Below are 21,925 nucleotides of genomic sequence, written 5' to 3' on the forward strand. Positions count from 1 at the left end.
GTGTGGTTGAAAATTCTCTACAGTGGCACGTTTATACTCTCCAGCTGATGAAAGTGCCTTGATTAATATCACAAACTACCAAGAGGTCTGTAGAGTTAGCGATATACGACAACAGCCTAACATGATCATCCAATGCTGTGTTATGACACTCGAGAGTGATATCAAACACACGGCCTTTCATCTGTATCAAAAACAAATAATAAAAAAATTGTGTATGCTTAGAATGATATTTATTAGAGATAAACATTTAACCAATGTGTTTTTCATACATTGGTATTTGCTGGTACATATTGCAGTTACCAGTACAGAAAAAAAGAGGAATATGGATCAGTGGTAGAGTATATGGTCTAGCAATAGCCGTACGCTGACTCGGATGCGTCGACGTAACACCAGGGTTTACCAGCCGATGCAACCTCCGTACACGCCTCATAAGTGGAGCCTTTGTAGTTGAACGGGAAGAGACAGTTACCAGCGGATGTCTTCACGTCTGAAACGAAAGGGTTTTGTTATTACGAGAACAGCTTAAAGGTAGATTGCGCTGACAAACCATGCCATAATGTTGGCGAGGTTATTATTATGATATAGTACCACAGGTAAAAAACAAATTAATAGAACCAGAGTTATCATTTTTCACGATTTCTTAGCAACACATGACAAACGTTTTCGGTTAGACCTGCAGCCCTATTCAGGTCAGAATGAAAGACAAAGTGTACAATACAGATATTTATACTGCCAGTTTACAAACAAGCATAATGATAGGATTGTGTGGGCAGATGTGTGAAAGGCAGAATAATAGAATAATTAAACCGTAGTATATGTACATGTTTTAGTAAACATTCAGGAAGAATAGAGACTCAAGCTGTGATTATTGTCTATTTTACGGTGGTCTGTTGCTTTGATAAATAATGCTTCTTTGATTCTTCATTGGAAGTCGGTGTTAGCAGTTGCTAAGATGGAAAAATTGTTCAGGTCAGCATTCTTCCTGCGTGTTGGGCAAAATTCCAAGTGTTCAGAGACGGCCAATCGACCCGAAACGTGCTCCGCCGATCTGGTTGCCAGGTGTCGCTTTGACTTACCGATGTAAGACATGTTTCTATCACAGGGACACTGCAACTTGTAAACAACCTTGGCTTTTAGACCAAATGGCGTAGCACTTTTTAGGGAGAAATATCGGCTAACGTGGAACGACCGGAAAATAACCCTCACATTAACTCCAAATTAGGTCTTTCTTACTTTTCCTAACTTTTCCATCTCTTCCACATGAATATTCCATCCCTCCACTTGACCATGTTTCGCCGGCTGTCACTTGCTTTTGATCCTGCGTCAGGCATGTAGCTGAAATTATCAACAACCTAATATGTATTTTACACTCCACAAAAAGAGCCCAAAAGCACGACTACATGTAGATGTCATCATGGGATCGAAAAGACTAATATTCTTTAAAAGTGTACCAGAATAACCATTAACCAAAGCTAAAATCGCGCAATGGTTGCAACCCATTCTTTTAACTTCATCCAACTTGAGATTTGCCCAACATGTGTTGCTCTAAACAATATAACAATAAGTGCTATTTTACACATGTTTTAGGATCATGGTGTCTGTACATGCCGAAAGTACACTGTAGCATTGGTCGTCTCACCTGGACAATATCCCCATTTTGTACCATCCTTGACAGTTCCACACCAACGCTGGCCATTGTAAGGCTGACAAGATCCACGGTAAACAGTGCCGTCTAAGAACGGGAAGACACAACCTGCACCACCCCCGGTACCACCAGTTGTACTTGGGTAATCTGGAATAAATAACTTGCAAGTTAAATTGAAAGAAAACTCCTGAAATATGTATATAGTTATATAAAAGTCGCCCGATGGTACAGAACTTCTGAAAGAGGTTTTGGTTCAGACTATGAAATCATATCCTTCTCTTGAAGCCCTAAATGCACCTACCTCCAGTGATCTTGCCAATTGATCCATCAGTGTTACAAAATACCTTTTCCTTGCCCTCTGTCCAGGCGTCACCAGCCATTTTGACCAAACCAGCACTTGTTCGACAGGCAGCTAAAACAGGAAGAAAAAGATAAACCTAACTCAATGAACAAGGACCGATCAGTAGCAACAGACGAGACAGTTAAGGAATGACCATGGTCAGCTGGGCGTGATTTATATTGATAAGGCATAACTACAACTCTGCCTATTTCTGGCACTTTCAACCCCGCCCAGAGATTGAACTCGGGTCGCTGAACAGCTTAAAATACGTTTGTAATCCTAACCGTCGGTTATATTCGTAATTGTAGCACGAATTTTTCACTTTCCCAAAAGCTAGGCAATACACAGTCATATTATTCATTTATACCTGAGCAATAACCCCACTTTTTGTCCTGATCGTAACTCTCAGTAGTACCACACCATTTCTTATTAATTGCTCCCAGGACGCAGTCCTCCTGCCATTTTCCACCAAACAAGAATGGTATGACACAACCAGCTCCCCCGGCATTTCCTTCCGTCGTCGTTGGATACATGGGATCTGAAGAAAAAAATGAATGCAGATAGTCAACACTAACCCTCGGGCCAATACATAAATTCATTTTTATCACATAAACATGTTTCACGGTCAACGAGATCAATAGTTTCAAAATGCCTGGTAGTTTACATCCGCACCAAAAACAAAACTGTCTATGGGGACCGCAGCTTCGCTGTTGTTGCAGCAAAAGCTGTGGAACCCAACCCCGGAAAATATGAAATACTTGGACAAGAACAGCTTTGTGTCAAATTTAAAGACGTTACTTTTCAAATGACACTTCGGAAGCGCTTTGAGCAGCTGACGTTTGAAGCGCTAAGACTTGAACAGTATTATTACTATTATTATAACGCTCGGGTAAACATGGTACACAGTAATAGGGTGGTTGAGATCTGTGACATATCAAGGATCCTACATACGATTACGTATACGGATAAAACTCAGTAGAAAGAGTACGAGATTTGTTTCATTTCTATCCGTATACGGTACGGGATCTGTGATAAGTCCCTGATCTCAACATCCGCCTTGATATATTATGTCCATTTTGAAATGGTGCAGCTGCTTCCGTTGTTGAAGTACGGCAACGAGTGCAGGGGCAAAGATACCAATAATGCACAGCATGATATTTTGTTCTTTCTAGAAACATCATCGGTTAAAACCATTTAACTTAATTAATGCTAAGCACAAATGGATACAATATAATCCGTCAGATTTCTCCAGTAACTGTTTTTTTTAGATTATTACCTTGATAACATTTGTTAGTTGCTCCATGCCATTTTTCTTCTGTACCACAACCTGAAAACAAAATTGAATTTTGAATAATAGCAAAAAAGGACAAAATCTAAAACCAAAAAGCTAAGTTTTAGATCGGGAATACACAGACAAAACTGCTTGTTCTGCAGTAGATTCTATGGTTTCCTTGGATCAAGGGAATGGTATCTGCCTGTTCTGTCAACGGTGGAGCTAGTCTCTTTGCGCATGAAGAAAAGTGAGAAAAAACAAGGTAGGCGCTTAACGCATATGAAGAAAAGGAAGAAAAGGAGAAAGGTAAGGAAAACATCTCTCAAAAGTGTTTTTTCTTCAGAGACTTTACTTCACAAGTCATGCAAACTTTCCGAGCTGTCTGGATGCTATCAAATTCCAGGTAATATATCAGCTAAGGAGACGTGACTGATGCCTTTCTTATTGAGCAACTAATCTTTATATCAGTTTTTCTCGAAATAAGAACTGTATCTCAATAAATTCTGAAGCGACGTGTCATAATAACATCATTTAAATTAAGCGTTAATGCCAAGATTATGTCACAAATATTGAGCAACTAATCTTTATATCAGTTTTTCTCGAAATAAAAAATGTATCTCAATAAATTCTGAAGCGGCGTGTCATAATAACATCAGTTAAATTAAGGGTTAATGCCAAGATTATGTCACAAATATTGAGCAACTAATCTTTATATCAGTTTTTCTTGAAATAAAAACTGTATCTCAATAAATTCTGAAGCGGCGTGTCATTATAACACCAGGTAAATAATAAGGGTTGCTAATATTATATCAAAAATATTTGTTTGCGACACCAAGTCCTTATACTTTGCAACGGTAGATCACATATAGATTACATACAATAAATGTGCACAAGAATTGGACAGAAACCATGTATGAATTGTTATATACTCACGGTTGACACACTTGTCCATTTTCCACAACTGGTCCACTTGGCATCCTAAAGTTAAAACCATTTATTAAGTATTCAAGTAAAACGTATGCTTCATCTTCTAGTTATTCTTCTGTACTTCATGTTCATTAATTTTTTGTTTCATAAGATGTTCTTTGACCAAACGACAAAAAACAAAGAAGTCACGATATCGAGAAGCCTCAAATTCGATACAGTCGAGCAGTGTTTTCTTAGAAATGCAAGTTTTTACAAACTTTAATTTTTGTATTTGGTTCATTTTGGAATATCTATTGTAACGAGGTCAATGACTTATCATGAAAGTATTTTACTCACTTGGTTCACACTTTTTGCTTGCCTCGTTCCATTTGTCCGCTGGGACACAGCCTGAAATAATGACGAAATCGAATGTGGTGTCACTCTAAAGAGATACGTTTATTCAAATTTGGTAGTAAGGATTGAAATTTAAAATTGTGACCGTATTCATTGTAGAATTCATTGCTGTTCCGTAACTGGATGTAAGACAATGCTCATGCCAGATTTCACCGTGCAGGATTGTACAAAAGCTGCAATATGCAATAGAATTTGTCAAAGTGTAATTTAAGCACTGGTGGATGATGCTGCGAATGTCATGATCAGACTGATACAGTGACTCGGGTGCAAGCTCTGACAGGTGAGCGTGACTGCTTCCCTACACGGAATTACCGTGGAGTGGACTCGAGAAATCGTCGGGTGGAACTTACGCTCTACGCATTTCTTTGAAGTGTCTTCCCAAAGTTGGGCAATTGAACAACCTGGGGAATAAAGGAATATCCTAACGAAAAAGTCAGAAATCCCGTAACTAAAACTTAAGGAGCAAGCAGTTGGAGAATATGTATCACTTGATTCCATTAGAGTGATTATTTTTGTCTCCAAGAAGCCATTGTTGACAATATTGAAACTTGAGACAATATACAGTATGTGAGTCCAGAGAACAGCTGGAACGTCATAGTGTTATCTTACTCCCGGTCGATGACTGTTTGCCATTTTATGTCTGGAAGTGACTTTTGGGCAAGCCCGGGTTACCAAACAGCGACTTTTTTGACCTGAATGGAGAGCCGAACTCATTATATTTATAGTTGTCGAAGAGCTCATTATTATTCAATGGCAAAGCGGTTAATAGAACTACTGGAGTTGTGGCAAAGGAATTCAGTAATGTACCCAAAATGCATTTATTACGCTTATCAGTTAATCACACACTCCATCGATTTTTGACAAGAACACGAGTTTAGTAAAAATAAAATGTGTCTAGAGCGAGAAATCGGCCATTGTTAATTATGCGCATATTAATTCAAATATGACGACACTGCTCTCCGATTGGCTAATGTGTTGTAAAGTCTCCGGCTCGCCAAACAGGGTAGAATTTTTTTCTAGTTTGGCAACCCAGCTTGCCCAACTGGGTTGATTTTCAGTGCTGTTCGGCCAGTGGCTCTCCAAACAGGACAACAATGATGCCTGTCCGCCGAGCGGCTAATTCAAGTTCTATACCTAACATACTATTCATAACAGATAAATGCCAGTAAAACAACTTACGGTTCACGCATTTGCCTTGCTTCTCATCCCACTTCGTCTTGGCATCTGGACAACCTAGATAAGCGGTATCAACAGAAAGAAGCTATTTTGAAAATTTGACGTTTGACACTTCAGTTTCAACGAGTGTATTACAATCATATTAATACCCATGAGCCTGTTACAGATTCAAACATACGTAAATTTATCGGGAGCACATTAGGAAAAGCGAACGCGCCGAGGAAATATAAGGAGAAACAATTCATTCATAGAGTTACAAGTTATTAGTTTATTAGTACTGTTATCTGATGATGCATTTTATAGTTTCAATAGCCGCCCTGAACTATGTTTTCTTTTGGAAAAACATAATGCTCGTCGAAAGATTGATTCCAATATCTAAAGCCCTCAGTGATTTGTCGTTGACCTGTAAAACGGCACACTCACGTAGAATGCATGCCTTCTTCTCATTTTTAGGGTCTAAGTTAAGCTCGAGGCAAAATATGCACCGAAGATCGAAATTCATTTAGAATATTTTTATTCTATCTTAAACTGTTGGCTTCAAAATCTCTTTCGAATTCTCTGAACTATGGAATGTAAAATAATTTGGGTGCGGTTTTTTGTCCTTTATTTCAAGTTATGAAGTTAGCGACTAATTGATTCACACAAACGCCAGCAATACAAAACCTGTCCTGTTTCTTTTGGGGACTTGTTCATTTACGCAAACACCAGCGAATTCGTTATTGTTGAAGCAACATGCAAACTTGGTCACTTTGAAAAACTGCGCGGTAAAACCTTCCGGTGTAGAAATCGTCCCACTATTCAGTTGTAAACTTTCTTTTCGGTTTCTTTTTGCTATAAGAGAACGATACCAGTCCCAGACCCACTGAAATCTTTTAGTTGAAAACCGCTTGGTTTTTTGTCTTATTTGCTTTATAGTTATATCACAAAATGTCACAAAAAGCAAATTCTACTTTTTTTCAGGAAACCTTAGCGTTTTGTAGCATGATTTAAGTTAAGTCAATTACTAATTCCGCAGGTTAGTTCAAGGAAACAGGTCAAAAGTCCTTTTCTGCAGCACGATTTTCGATTTATTACTGCTCCGACAGATTTATTTTCTTTTTAAAGTATACATTCGATATACTAATTTTAGCTAGTACCATAGAATTGTAGAAAATGATACTCACGCAGAACGCACTTAGAATCTTTAGTGTCCCACTTTTCTTCTGCTTTCGGACAGTCTGAAAATAGCCCAAAGTGTTGTTTTTTTAGCTTTGATCTGAATGGCATACATTATCCGATACGGTTTACATTGATATCATTTTAGGGATGATCTTTACATCACTAGTGTTATTCCTGGCAAACGATGTTCGTGTAATTTCCAAACTGAAATGATTGGACGAAGATAGCGTTTATTTCCTGTCTTGGTATCTTGTTTATTATACGTCACCGTTTTTTCGTGGACGTTTAACTGGAAAGTGGAAACGGTGGCGCGAGTTTTCCTTAAGCTAAGCTATATTTATGTGTAATCTGGACCCATGCTTATCAAAGGTTAACTCCGCTTCAAACACAAAGTGCAATTTTAGCTTGAAGCATTTTGTAGCAGGGCTACTTACTGGTCTGGCAAGAGTGTCCATCACCATTGAATCCATCATTGCATTTACACGCGTACTGTCCATTTACTGTAGAGCAGCTAGCATCTTTATGACAAGAAGGAGAAGCTAGTTTTCTCAAGGTGCCTTGCGCTGTGCATTCGTACTTGACATTGCAACCCTTCATCACAACTGAATTGCCGCTCTGAAATCGGATTATTTCGACAAAAATCTAGATTATACATATATGAACTAAAGGAAGACATGACCGTGAACACTCAGGACAGAGGGAGGTTATCATTAGATGATACAAATAATTATGAATCAGGAAAAGAGGTAATTTAAAATCTTAACTGCAAATAGGGTAAAACACATGCAGTGATAACCGTAACCATTGATGAACCAATAACCCAAACATAAAAAGTAACCCAACTACAGTGAAAGCTGCACGGTTTCCCACTTTCGCCGCTGTGTAATAAAATAAACTAATTATGTCAGGGGTATCCGAAGATTACATCTGGGTTTGGTTTCACTGTATTCGTTTTGATAAACGACATTAGAGGGCAATATTAGAGCAACATAAAATTTGTGTAGAGCATTTGATGCTTACGTCGATATGTTGTCCATCAACGGCATCACATCCACACTTGCCAGGCAGAACACAGTCATTTCCAAGTCTAAAGTAGCCTTCATTACAAGAACAGCCATCTTCAGGCTCACCAGCGACGCAGTCCGCGGGAGCATTCCTCTGTTGGCAGGTCTTTTCACATGCAGGGTACAACTTGGGAGTATAGGACGCATTTGCCTCGCAGTTTAGAGCTGGAAGGAAGACAAAATGGCGTGGGCTTATTATACTCTGGTTACCCAGGAAAGTGTTACTTACAAATATTTCCAATATAGGCAAAGGAAGAGTTTGGTTGTTACTTTTGATTGTGGTGTCACGTAGGACAAATGGTTGGTTACAACTTACGACAGAAGTTGGCTCTTCTCCAAACACTTCCCAGCCCTTGCTTTGCACAATCATCAGCAAACACAGCCAAGTTCCTGCAGACAACATCAGGGACGTCCTTCGCCGCTGTGGCCTCTTTAGAATAGAAACACACGTCGAACTCGCAGCTGTCCTGGTATTGCTTCACATTCACCAAACCACTTGCGATACAAGCCTTGAAGGGACCGTTTGTGTCTGTGATGTAACCACAGTGGTTATTGTTCTTGACTTTCGTGGCCCAAGCAACAGTGCAATCACCATTGACATCAGCTGCTTCGCAGTTGCTACAAAAAGGTAAAATAGATATATACATAAATTGAATTTACTCGAAAAAGTTTACAACACCTTCCAACTAAATTATAGAAACAGCTGCTACAAGAATTATGTCAACAACATAATAATTATTGCAGTAGGCTATGCTTTAAAGAACTTTACGATGTGCATTTAAGGTTCCATGTTTAACTATTGAAAATAACAAAAAAAAAACAATTACTGAGTCAGCCTGACTCTCCTAGAAATGTAGGCCTTGTATTATTGTATCAAAAAGTAGACACTGCCAGCCGATATTTTCAAATCATCTTTTTTTTCCGGGCACAACTGGATATTCTGGCTCTTCCAACAGATTAAATGAAGTTAGAATTACAACATTTTGTTCAACTATCAATTCCACCTTCTTCTTCTGACAATCTTTCACCCAGACCCGATGTGAAAATGTACCTACGTCTGTTGCTGTAGACCAGAGTCATTGGGCACAGACCAACTACTCGAGAATGCATTCTTAGTTGTGGCTTTCGTCTGTCCTTTAGCAATAAGATCATCATTTCGATTGTCGTTACATGTTCCACAGATTCCTTCCACCTTGGTTCCGAGTGTGGATGAGATGAATGTCTCAATGAAGTATCTCCTGTAGGTGGTGATCATACCACAAGCTGTGGCCTCGACCTTGAACTGCCTGTTCGCGTATGAGACTTTCACGTCTGTGCCTTTCCTGGTCCTGATAGTGATAGGGAAATTGCTCTTGGTTCTGTCGACGCCGTTGATCTACAAAAGTAAGACACGTACAATTTCGTTGAAGAAGAAGCAAGGTAATGATCGGCCTTTGAATGCACAATCTTGGGCTGGTTCGTCTCGCTGGCTCATGAAGCATTACCAAATCCCACAGCTGTCACCAAATTACGTCACGACTTCAGGCAAAAGGCCGCAACTGGAGCTATTCCGGATCCTTTTCATCAAATGGGTAGAACCCTTCAAGGGGTGTTTTGCGGTACTTATGTGTGGTACACAGTGTCTATTAGGTGGATCCTGACAACAGGGCCTACAAGTAATGTATAGTAACTAATGCTTGGATAAAGTTGCTGTACGTTGGCAGGTTTCCCGATTCGATAGAAGAAAATACAATTTTTGTGTTGAGATAAAAATACAGAGCCCCGGACATTTATTACTAATATAATCAAAGAAAATCTTACGTTTCATTGAATCATATGCACAACGCTTTTTTTGCCGAAAAGTCGATACTTACGGAAACCTTCGCCGCTTGTTCACTGTATCTGAAGGTCATGTCCTCGACGGTCACATCTAACAACCCCACAAAGCTTACTCGAGGGTTACCGATATGGACATTCTTCTCCTCTACATTGAAGTAACACTTGTCAGTCTTGAAGTCATCCTTTAGCTTGGTGAATGTGTACTTGCATTTACCCATGAAGTCGATTCTGTGGCCGTCGTATTGGAAGTAATGGGGATCACCACCTGCGAAGCAGCGGCATGTTCCTGTGGAGTATTAAAGTGGCATGTACTTTCAACAGCTAGATTATTTCGCGAATTACGAAAAAAAAGTATTTTTGACTGGAAAACCGAAAGAAAATTTCTATTCGCAAAAACATTAAAAACCGTGAAATTGTTATCTTTTTCAACTGATGCGATTGCCAAAATATAGAGGTGCAAATTATTGAGAGCTACAGATGTCGGGATGACTTACAGAGAAGACTCATAAATAACTACATGTATGATACACATTGACTATTGCATAGTCGCTTAGCTATATGTATTTGCGCAGTGTGTCACAGGTGCCTGTAGTTACTAGAATCATGGCGACTGATCAGCTCCGAATAAGCTGTGATGCACATAAACGAAAAGAAATTTACACGTACAGCTATTTCATGTCCAGAGTTACATGAACAAGTGTATTTTCTATGGGTGCTTTGGGGATTGATCACTTGCTATTGATTATAGATCTGTGATTCAGATACTATCGTGCGACTGCGCCACATCGGAGAGTATGAATAATGTTGGCAAAAGAAAGTTTAACTTACTCGCTTCACATGTTCCGAACATAGTGTTGTACTTCTGTGGTGACGGACATTCTGAAAAAGGGACATATATTATCAACAACTCCGGTTAAAAATCTTTTCTGGTTTAAAATCAATTCGTTATTCTTGTCTGCATTGTCTGGGGCTCTTGAGCACATACAAACTACCGGCCGGATATTCTCATTAACCGTGGTAAAGAACTGATGAAACGTACTTTTTGGACGTTTTGAAGCCCAAAAATCATGTTTGGTCACGAAGCTATAGGATTGATGAAAACCAGACATGAAAGAACTCCAACCAGTTGTTCGAACTGAAAAGCCCCAAACGATGCGGACAAACACTCATAAATGGAATGTAGCTAGAGGATAACAGAACAACCAATTCCAACTGAACACGCCCAAAAACCCGAGAAAGATTTGAGCTTATAATGTTCTAGTTGACGTGTAGCACTCAACTTACTTGCAACACATTTCGTTCCAACCCATTTCTGACTCGCAATGCACCCTAAAGAGAAACAAAAAATATATGTTATGGAAGATGACTGATATACAAACCCAAACTGAAAGGCCAATTTTTTACTACATTTAAAAAAAATTTATCAAAACTAAACTGACAATAGAGTAACCAGTTTAGTCAAAATTCAAATTTCATGTTATAGCATGGAACAGGTGCAATACCGGTGCAGAAATAGAAATGTCTCCCGTGGGCTCCACATAACCATATATCATACCCAGTCAGAATACAATAGGGCTGAACACTTCTTCCACGGCCATCTATACCACAAAGATAAGAACGGGCATGATACAATCCTTTGTTCAGCGGACTACATTCTATCCTTGGAAATTTCCAACCTTCTTCATTGTTTACGACATTAGGTGAAAGGTAATGAAAACTATAGAAAAAGACGACTAAGAGCATTGGATGGGTTGATGGTTTGTTATTACAATTTAGTGTGTCTTTTTAATTGGGTATGTGCAGTCAAATGGACCGCGCTGACCTCAAACTCCGACACAACAGACGTTAATACGGCTCTGGAACGGCGAAGCAGCACCCTGGTGGCAAACAGCGCCATGCAGCGGCCACCCCGTGGTTTTGGTGGTAACCTGTTGAAAAGTCAGCTCCGTACCATGGGAAAAGTCACAAAACTATAATGGGTTAATTAAGTATGGTATTTGGACATTCCCGAATTGAAAGATATTTCACTTACTAACAACACATCTCGTTCCGTCCCACCTCTGTTGATAATCTGGACAAGCTGAAAGTACAATACCACATAGAACGTTTATGAAGATGTCTGTGCGGAAAACTGCGGTGGCCCATAGAGGACATGCGTTTATTTTCAATATAATAGAAAAATTTTCTTTTTACAATGCGTTTTTTTCTCTCGAATTACAACCGCCGTTGGATTTATTTCTCACCACCGAAAAAATAATTTCCACCGCCGGGTAAAAAATAATAATTCCCACCACCGCCAAAGAAAATAATATCCACCGCGGGAGCTAATTCGTTATTGACACCGGGTGGATATTATTTCCACCGCGGGGGATATTATTTCCACCGCGGTCGATATTAATTTCCACCGCGGTCGATACTAATTTCCACCACGGTGGATATTAATTTCCACCGCGGTGGATATTAATTTCCACCGCGGTGGATATTATTTTCCACCGCGGTGGATATTATTTTCTTTGGCGGTGGTGGGAATTATTATTTTTTACCCGGCGGTGGAAATTACTTTTTCGGCGGTAAGAAATAAATCCGACGGCGGTTGTAATTCGAGAGAAAAAAAACGCATTGTAAAATTTTTTTTTCTATTATATTGAAAAAATAAACGCATGTCCTCTATGGGCCACCGTAGAAAACTCTATCTTAGTTCAAACAAGTTTTATATTTCCAAAGTTTTGTTATCGATTAATAGTTAACACACATTCTTGGCCATTTGCTCTTAGTATGATTTTTCACATTTGTTCATTAAAAAGAACGTACATGTACAATGCGTGTCTGGTATTAATGCCTGGCTTTTGGTACATGACATACTGATGTTTACTTACGATCAACACATTTTTTAGTGCTCTCGTCAAACTTGAGACCAGCGCTGCATGCTGAAATAGGGGAGATGATGTGTATTTTGATGAATTAAAAAAGGGGGGGGGGGTTGGGTGAGAGTAAAAGCTAAGGATAGGGAAAAGCGAGCAAGGAAAGATAACAGTTCATTTCCATTGGAAAACAAATACAGTCCAAATCACAATTTTCATCCAGTTCTCATCCAGTTTTCCGGTAAACTTGTATTTCTGATTTATCGGCCTGAGACCAATGTACAAATCATCGACCATGTCCCTCTTTCCTAGTGATCCAATATGTTTAGCTGGATCTTTGCCGTCACCTATGGCATTAGCTTGCCAGTTTTCTGATTATAGGTGACTCCAATGAAGGACCACGAATTGTTAAAGCTTTAGTTATCTTATTGTCGTTAGAATCGCACCATATAGTACATGTGAATGAAATATCTTACGAGGAATGGGGGTTCCAAAGACTTCGACTTCGCACAAAGTCAACGGCTGGCTTCTTGACCTAACGACCGCAACATATCTCCCTTGTAGTTGCTTGTTGCAGTTAAATGTCTGTGATTGACCTTGTGGGACGGCTCCAGTCTTATGAGCACAGACCTCGCTAGAAGAAAACACAAGCTTCCTCCCTGGGGTAGGCCTGGTGTATGTCACCACGATGTCGAAATCAGCTAGTCTAGAACCTGCAATAAACACAATCAGAGGCAAAATATTTTGGTGTATGTCCTAGTCCTTTACTTTACTGTACAGATTAGAAAGCATGATAGAACATACAGCGGCGACTGATGCCTGGTCTTCTCCAAGGTTTCTTTTTCGTATTCAAGTCCAGGAAATCCAAGTTCAAAACAAGAGACCCACTTACACTCGGAGCACTTAAAATAGTTACTGATGTAAACCAGCACCACAATTGCTCCCTCATATATTTCACAATTAAGGATTAGTATACCGGCGCCGCGTAAACACGTGTAAACAGTAGAAGAAGTCGAAGAAGAAGAAGACACAATGGTGTTTTGAAAAAATATTATTCTTGATTCATGTTCGACCATACCTACCACAGCAGTCCCCTCTGTTATATAAGACAACCTTCTGTATCAAAGATATATCAACTAAATCCACCGCCCACCAATTGTTGTTGACGGTATCACCACCGTTGACGCTGGAATGGGTGCAACTCTTGCCGCGATAGTCAGTGTTTTTGTTGCCGTCTACAGCTCGGTTCGCTTTAGCCCCTCCCCACTCATGGAATTGCAGACATGTTTTTCTCAATGCCAGGTTCACAGGAACAGTACTCTCCGCTGGAATACAATTATTTTAGACCACATTGATTTATCAGATTGACTAAGCATTGCCGATGATGGGCAACAGCAAAATAAAACTGACCATTTACCGGTTGACGAAATTTATATACGACGTACAAGAACTCGGTCGAAAGAGTCCGTTGCTCCAAAAAGCGCATTAAAGCGAATTTAATGACACCGAATATGAGTTTAAAGGCTGAAGCCTACGCCGTTCGTTGAAAACTTGAAATGTGTATTTGGATATGAACATTTTCGATTGCGTAAATACGTACTAAAGATATAAATTTCAGCACTGTCGTACACGTTATATAAATAATACAAAGTTTCAGCAAATTCGTATGCATTGAAACTGCATTACAGCATTGTGTATGTACTGCATTTCTATTTTCCTGAAGTAGTTACGGAGGGTCCTTTACGTATTTAAAATAGCATTTCACTATCTATTTCGACAGTATTTAGCTAGTCTTTCTGAATAAGTGATACACCGCGCATTTCTCTCGAACTGATCTTATACAAGATTTGCGAGTATACCATAGTCTTTAATAGATATCCTGGTTTCAAATAATCCAAATTAAAGAAATGGACATCATTTACATCAAGTACATATAATATGAATGTTTGTTCGTATGGTGATAGCGATCGTTAAAATGTTTCAAGTGAATAATACTCTAGTTTCGTCTTTCTAAGGTACCTTCCATATATTCATGCCGGTATTTAGGCCTCAGCCCCAAGTTACCATTACAATGGATCATTCAGTTCTATTCAACATCACTGACCAATGTGAATGGCCGAACTGCATGCCGTTTGCACCGGCCGCGACGAGACGGTCAATGCACATGTCCCAGGAAATGTCAGTTTCATTCAAGGGTTTATTCCAAAATCGGCAAATGGGTTGATTCATACAGAGTGTGCCAGAAAAACAATCTTCAACATTTTAATGTCTCGTTTAGAAAGCCCCATTTCAGCATCCAGACCTACAACTTGCTGTGGATATCGGATTGACCTACCTCTTATTGAGTCCCAAATTAATTAGTGAAATTAATTCACTACAGAGAAAATTGAATTTCATAAAATTTAGTAGGCCCTGCGCCTTGCTTTTGCCAGACGCGATGTAAACGGTTATTTCATGGCTTTATGGCACACGTTGTCACTTTCTTCTATTAAAAACATGTCTAGACATCCTAGGCCTATAAAGGCCTAACGCCGACGATCACTTGCCCCCAGACAAACAGTCAATATGGAACAAGAAGAACCCTTGAGAAAACGGCGAAGGAGCTATTCGGTATCCGAGAAAATAGCGTACTTGCGGGACCTTGAGACAGGGCTATTGAATGGAACAGTCGAAAGCATGAACGAGTTTGCCGAACATTACAAGATCCCAGTTTTAACGATGAGGAAGTGGAACCTTGAAGACCTGGAAGAGAAAGAGCGCGAAGGTCGCGGCAAGGACAGGACAGTCAAAGAGCGACTGGTGGGTCAATGGCCGGTAGTCGAGGAGCGTGTTTACCAATGGTACCAGCGGCTGAGGGAGAGGAGGCTGCCTGTTGCGATCCAGGACATACAAGCCAGTGCTATGACGATTTTTGAAGACTGGTGGAATCAGTTGCCGGACGAACAAAGACAAGGCTTCATAGAGTCAAGACCTACACAGCACGTTTTCAACGCTTCCGCCGGATGGGTAGAAGCATTCATGAAGAGAAAGAAGATCTCTCTCCGGAAAGTGAATAAGAATACCAGCACTCTGCCGGCTGACGCTGCCCAACGTGTCCAGGTCTTCCGCGACGACGTGACGCAGACGATCGATCAGTTTCAGATTGCCTTGCAATTCCTCTTCAATATGGACCAGACGTTTGCACTGTTCGAGTCTCGTCCTTTGTATACAGCCAACGCCAGGGGAGCCAAGTCGGTTGACATGCGGACGTCACGATCCAACACCAAGCTGGGTTGTACGGTGACCCTTACCATCACCGCGACGGGAGTAAAGTTACAGGCGCACATCACTTTTCCGAGGACTGGTTTCGTCCGACAACTGGCAGCCCTGCAAGAGGAGGACTTGCCTGCAAACATTATTATAACCTCCTCCGCTACAGGTTTGATGAAGGAGGAGACTGCCAATCATTGGTTAGATGAAGTATTCGAGCCATACATCACCACACAAGATACCGATCAATTTCTTCTCCTCGTGGATAGGTACAGAGTGCACCGCACGGAGAATTTCGGTCTCCGAGTGACAGAATTGGGAGGCATCCTCAATTTTATCCCGGCATGCTGTACGTCTCTGGCACAACCCCTCGATGTTGCCGTGATGAAATCCTTTAAGAACAATTTTCGGAAGACGTGGAAAGCCTGGGAAAATGACAACACCCAAGATGACGGGACCTGTGAACGTATTGGGCTGCGTGAGGTAGTTAATATCGTGAGTGAGGCTTGGGAAGCTGTACCTCCGCAAGTAATTGAGAGTGGATTCGAGTCGGCCTTGTTCAGGGCAGCCCCAATTGACGCCGGACCACTGCAGGAGCTAGACCAAGAGGAGGAGGAAATTGGGCTTGAGTTTGTCAACATTCTGGAGGAGGAAATAGAAATGGACTGAATTTATTGCGACTCAGCATTGGTGGTACGGATTTTTCCGATTCGAAGGTGAACATTTTTTTGAACCATCCTGTACGTATAATGACACTTTCCTTCAACTGAATCAGTCGATAGGCCTGATCATCAAAGGGATATTCATTTCATGTTTCGTCATATTAGGTCTGTCTCATTATAGAACGTTAGGGACAGACGGGAACCTAAGAAGTACCTAATTCAACGTACCATGCTTGTTAACTTTGATGCTATTGGTTACACGAGCATTACCACCAGGGCTGCGCTGCTGTGATGAATACATATAGAAGGTCCTTCTTCTGATTGGTGGTCACCAAAGCACATTAGGAACGCCCACCTATACATACAATAGCTTTATGACAACGTGCGTTGGTTAACTGTCAATGAAGGGAAATCGATGTTACCGATGTTACCGAATAGGCCTTGTTATAGATAAGGGGTCAATTATTGATAAAAGCCTGGTTGGCTCGTATTAACCAAATTGAGTGTCTTTTTTTATCTAAGTAGTTACTATGCAAAAGAAAGCGGTTCATTGTTGGGCTGTGGCTGAGTAACAGTAACAAGTTATGACTATGATAAGGTGGGGATCCTCAGTCTCTGGGATCTCGATTGCGTGTACCGTTCACCTATCGCCCCAACAGCATCTGGAATAGTATCCCAGTTGCCCCGCAGTTGTTCCCACTCTTCATCGGTCGGCTATGTTTTCCGTCTTGAAAATAAGTCCACAAAACATCTGTCATAAACTAAAGTTCCCTGCAAAGAGATTGCTTGCTGATATCAAACATTGCACTCATCGCAACAATGTCCGGATATTTCTTGATCCAATAGAAAAAAAGTAGTAAACGGTTCTCCACCGACAGCAAATGATCTCGGTACCGTTCTGGCCTGTTTTCCAGAAGGGGCGTAATGTCCTCTACGAGGTGCTGGAAAGAGGCCACTGTCTCACCTGATAGATACCAAAAGTCCATCTGGTGGTTTCTCATCCTGGTAAAGACGTCGTTACCACCGTATGGACCATTTGGTTGATTGGTGAGAACTTCATCAAGTCTTGGAGGCAACGGAGGCGGACGCACTTCTAAATTATGAAATGCTGGTGTAAGCAAAACTGGTTCGTCCCTAACGTTCTGTTATGAGACAGACCTAGTAGGTCTGTCTCATTATAGAACGTTAGGGACGGACGGGAACCAAAATCAACGTCCATGGACGCGTAGTAGGATTAATCTAATAGGCCTTCACATGTCACGTGGAGCACGTTTGCGTTCCAAGTTCTGAATGGAGGCCGGCCATGTAACAATGATATTTGCACTGGATAATTGCATTCAATGGCAATAGACCGCCCATATGGGAAGGTTCATGTAATTTTCCTTTATCATGCATCTAGCTTTATCCCTGTGGTGACATGATTAGACACGCATTGAAAATGGTCAATAAAATATCATTCCTTTGTCCGAAATTGAATTGATTATTGATAACATTTAATTGCCATGGTTTGTGTTGGCCAGCAGTCGCTTGGCCTCACGCTACTTTCACCATGGAGAGAATTAGGATGTATTTGTTCGCTGCTCCGCCGCCCAGACCACCGCCCATACCACCGCCAGCAGTTTTGCTTGCACCAGCATTTCATAATTTAGAAGTGCGTCCGCCTCCGTTGCCTCAAAGACTTGATGAAGTTCTCACCAATCAACCAAATGGTCCATACGGTGGTAACGACGTCTTTACCAGGATTAGAAACCACCAGATGGACTTTTGGTGTCTATCAGGTGAGACAGTGGCCTCTTTCCAGCACCTCGTAGAGGACATTACGCCCCTTCTGGAAAACAGGCCAGGACGGTACCGAGATCATTTGCTGTCGGTGGAGAACCGTTCACTACTTTCTTTCTATTGGATCAAGAAATATCCGGACATTGCTGCGATGAGTGCAATGTTTGATATCAGCAAGCAATCTGTTTGCAGGGAACTTTATTTTATGACAGATGTTTTGTGGACTTATTTTCAAGACGGTATAACATGGCCGACCGATGAAGAGTGGGAACAACTGCGGGGCAACTGGGATACTATTTCAGATGCTGTTGGGGCGATAGATGGAACGGTACACGCAATCGAGATCCCAGAGACTGAGGATCCCCACCTGTTCTACAGTGGCCATGTCCACAAATATTGTATCAGCACTCAGGTCATTATCGACAATTGTGGAATGAGTTGTGCTCCCCTTGAATAATCGGTATATGGAAGTGGCCCCTTTGTTACTGTGCTACTGTTGTGTGGGGTGCGGGTGCGTTTGTGGAGGGGGGTATACGATACATGTACTAACTCAGCAATTTCTCTTGCAATAACTTCTCTTATCCTTCGTCTGAGTTGTTTTGCGGTTCGCCTAGCGTATAATGCCCTTGTGCGTTCCGGCAAACGGTTGACATTTTGCCGGATGTGGCCTAGAATGCGAACATAATTATTTCTATGTCGCTGGTACCCTTCCCGGAGAAGGGCCATCTCCTCCATGCCAACAAGCACTCTATCACACATGACTGTTCGTTCACTTCGACAACACTGCACTAAAAATCGCGCTAAAACTAGACCCATATCATAGTCATAACTTGTTACTGTTACTCAGCCACTGTCCAACAATGGACCGGTTTCTTTTGCATAGTAACTGCATAGATAATAAAAAGACACTCAATTTGGTTAATACGAGCCAACCAGGCTTTTATCAATAATTGACCGCTTGTTTATAACAAGGCCTATTCGGTAACATCGGTAACATCGATTTCCCTTCATTGAACGTTAACCAACGCACGTTGTCAAAAAGCTATTGTATGTATAGGTGGGCGTTCCTAATGTGCTTTGGTGACCACCAATCAGAAGAAGGACCTTACATATGTGTTCATCACAGCAGCGCAGCCCTGGTGGTAATGCTCGTGTAACCAATAGCATCAACGTTAACAAGCATGGTACGTTGAATTAGGTACTTCTTAGGTTCCCGTCTGTCCCTAACGTTCTATCATGAGACAGACCTACTAGGCCTTTTAGCACGGTGCGGGTTCGAACCGGATCGAGGAAGGTTTGCTTATTTTTTGCACGCTGATAGAAACTGGCCACAATGACCAAAGGCTCATTTGTGCGTGTAGAAAATATCCGAACCTTCCTCGATCCGTTTCGAACCCGCACCATGTAAAAAGGCCTTTTGACTGTGGACAATCTGATCAATTACGCGACCAACCCGTCGAGAAATGTGTCAGTTACACCGATGAACTTCATTATACTCCCCTGCCTTGCCCGGCGCCATCCAATCATGTTCCAGATGGTGTTTGCCCTGTATGTTGGAGGCGGGCTAACCTGGGCTTAATCAAGGTACCTTAGAAAGACGAAACTAGAGTATTTAAAAATTTGCTCTTGAAATTCATGACTACAAAACGATTTCATCACCGAGTTTAATAAAACGCACAGCAAGGGCGAATGGTCACGTCCTCGAATATCAGAGTCAGTCGTATGCTTACCCCACACACACGTTTATGGCTGGCGCGAGTGGACAGAATTATGCCACGGCATAAATAGGAATTGTGGTGTGATTGTGGTGTGGCATAATTCTCAATTATTGTGGTGTGGCATAATTGTTAATTATGGTACACCATAAATCAACCAATCAAATCCTCGGATCTCGTGAATTATGCTGCGGCATAAGCTGAATTGTGGTGTGGGGCAAAAGCAGTCAACCAATCAGATAGCCGGTAATTGTTGACTAAAGTGTCATTTATGGAGGACGGAAGTGAGAATTGTGGACGTGATTTGTGTGTTGATGTTATTTTCAAACACGATTGCAGGCCATGTGATCTTTGAGACTTCGCGGGAAATGAAATTGTAAAAAACGCAAACCTCCAAAGATTTTCAGGTAAGTATTTTTAGGGTAGTTTAGAATAGCAGGACTGTGAAGGGCTTGACATCAAGGATCGCGTGCAATGAGAAGGAATAGAGAAAGAACCAAAATTTAGCAACCTACGTGCATTTGTTGACACTTGAGTTTCGCACGTGCGTTTTTTATAATTTCTCTTCCGGCGAAATCTCAAAGATCACATGACCTGCAATCGTGTATTGAAAACAACATCAAACCACAAATCGCGTCCACAATTCTCAATTCCGTCCTCCATAAATGACACTTCCGTCCACAATTCCCGGCTATCTGATTAGTTGACTGCTTTTGCCGAATATACCCACACCACAATTCAGATTTATGCGGCGGCATAATTAGAGATCCGAGGTATTGATTGGTTGATTAATGGTGCACCATAATTGAGAATTACGCCACACCACAATTCAGATTTATGCCGTGGCATAATTCGGAATTCTGTCCACTCTCGCCAGCCATACACGTTAGTCATGTTAATTAGCGTTAATTGCACTGTTGACGGAAGGAAAACGTCCTACCTTGTGCTAAGATTGCAGTGACCACAATGGCCACCCATGCCAATAGAGATTTCATTCTAAAAGAAACCGATAGAAAGGAAAAGGAAAAAGTTATCGTTAGAAAACGCAATGAATACTTCGAAGAGGTCGACGGTTAATAAGCAGTTGTGTTTGTTTTTACCAATTATAATATGTGGTTTTATCAGTTACATACAGATAACAGATCATCTACCACTACATTTTCAGGGGCAAAATATCTGACATCAATATTATGGCATAAAAGAGGTTCCAAAGTCTGTCTATTTGGTTTTTAAGATTGAAAAGTGTGGTAAATACGCGCACGTTCTGTTATTAGGCAGTGTTAGTTGTCAAGGGGAGTTTAGAGCAATCACATCAAGATCGAATATACCTTTTGAATTGAAAATAGTTATAACAGCAACACCAAGAAGAATCAAACCTGAGCGAACGAGGAAGGATTCGGAATTCGTTTGGATTTTTACTTACCTTTGAGTGGAACTGCAAGGGCTTGCCAGAAGAAACGGGGCAAGAAATGCAATTGTTTCCCAAACGAATGCCAGGACGGTAATACCGAAAATATATGAGCGAGCCTTATTTATTTCTTTGTAATACTAGTACTTCCAGAAACGCCTGTTGAATGTTGGCATTGACATTGAAATTTGCGTAATACGAGAGAACCCGTCAAAGGAATTAACATATGTTGGAGATGAAATTTCAAACTTTCATGAAACAGGTGGCTCTAAGTCGTCAATATGTTGACAGAGAATGATGAACTATGGCTTGACGAGCGTTTGAGTTTTGATGGTAGAAAAGGGGAACATTGACCGACTCCACTCACAGGCGATTTTAAACTTTGACATGTGACTATTCATTGTAAACAGTGCCTTGTAGGCCGAATGAGCTGCCTGCTCCACCTGATGTGACCATT

The 21,925-nt window shown here is 41.0% G+C and overlaps 1 protein-coding gene across 1 annotated transcript; it reads right to left on the minus strand.

Annotated features, from left to right (window-relative positions):
• Positions 1 to 214: 214 nt before the first annotated feature.
• On the minus strand, positions 215 to 21,573 carry LOC135494238 (zonadhesin-like). Its single transcript, XM_064782084.1, has 24 exons — positions 21,484 to 21,573; positions 21,001 to 21,056; positions 13,738 to 13,980; positions 13,132 to 13,368; positions 12,671 to 12,721; positions 11,827 to 11,874; positions 11,079 to 11,123; positions 10,623 to 10,673; positions 9,830 to 10,080; positions 9,032 to 9,351; positions 8,293 to 8,594; positions 7,933 to 8,141; positions 7,347 to 7,527; positions 6,918 to 6,971; positions 5,758 to 5,811; positions 4,929 to 4,979; positions 4,522 to 4,572; positions 4,192 to 4,236; positions 3,262 to 3,312; positions 2,353 to 2,523; positions 1,947 to 2,057; positions 1,640 to 1,792; positions 1,234 to 1,335; positions 215 to 487 (listed from the first exon to the last, which is right to left on the minus strand). The coding sequence occupies exons 2-24, from the start codon at positions 21,053 to 21,055 to the stop codon at positions 348 to 350; spliced, it is 2,976 nt and encodes a 991-aa protein (XP_064638154.1). The 5' UTR covers position 21,056; positions 21,484 to 21,573; the 3' UTR covers positions 215 to 347.
• Positions 21,574 to 21,925: the final 352 nt, after the last annotated feature.

This window comes from Lineus longissimus, chromosome 10 (assembly GCF_910592395.1).
Source record: "Lineus longissimus chromosome 10, tnLinLong1.2, whole genome shotgun sequence".
Lineage (NCBI taxonomy): Eukaryota > Metazoa > Nemertea > Pilidiophora > Heteronemertea > Lineidae > Lineus > Lineus longissimus.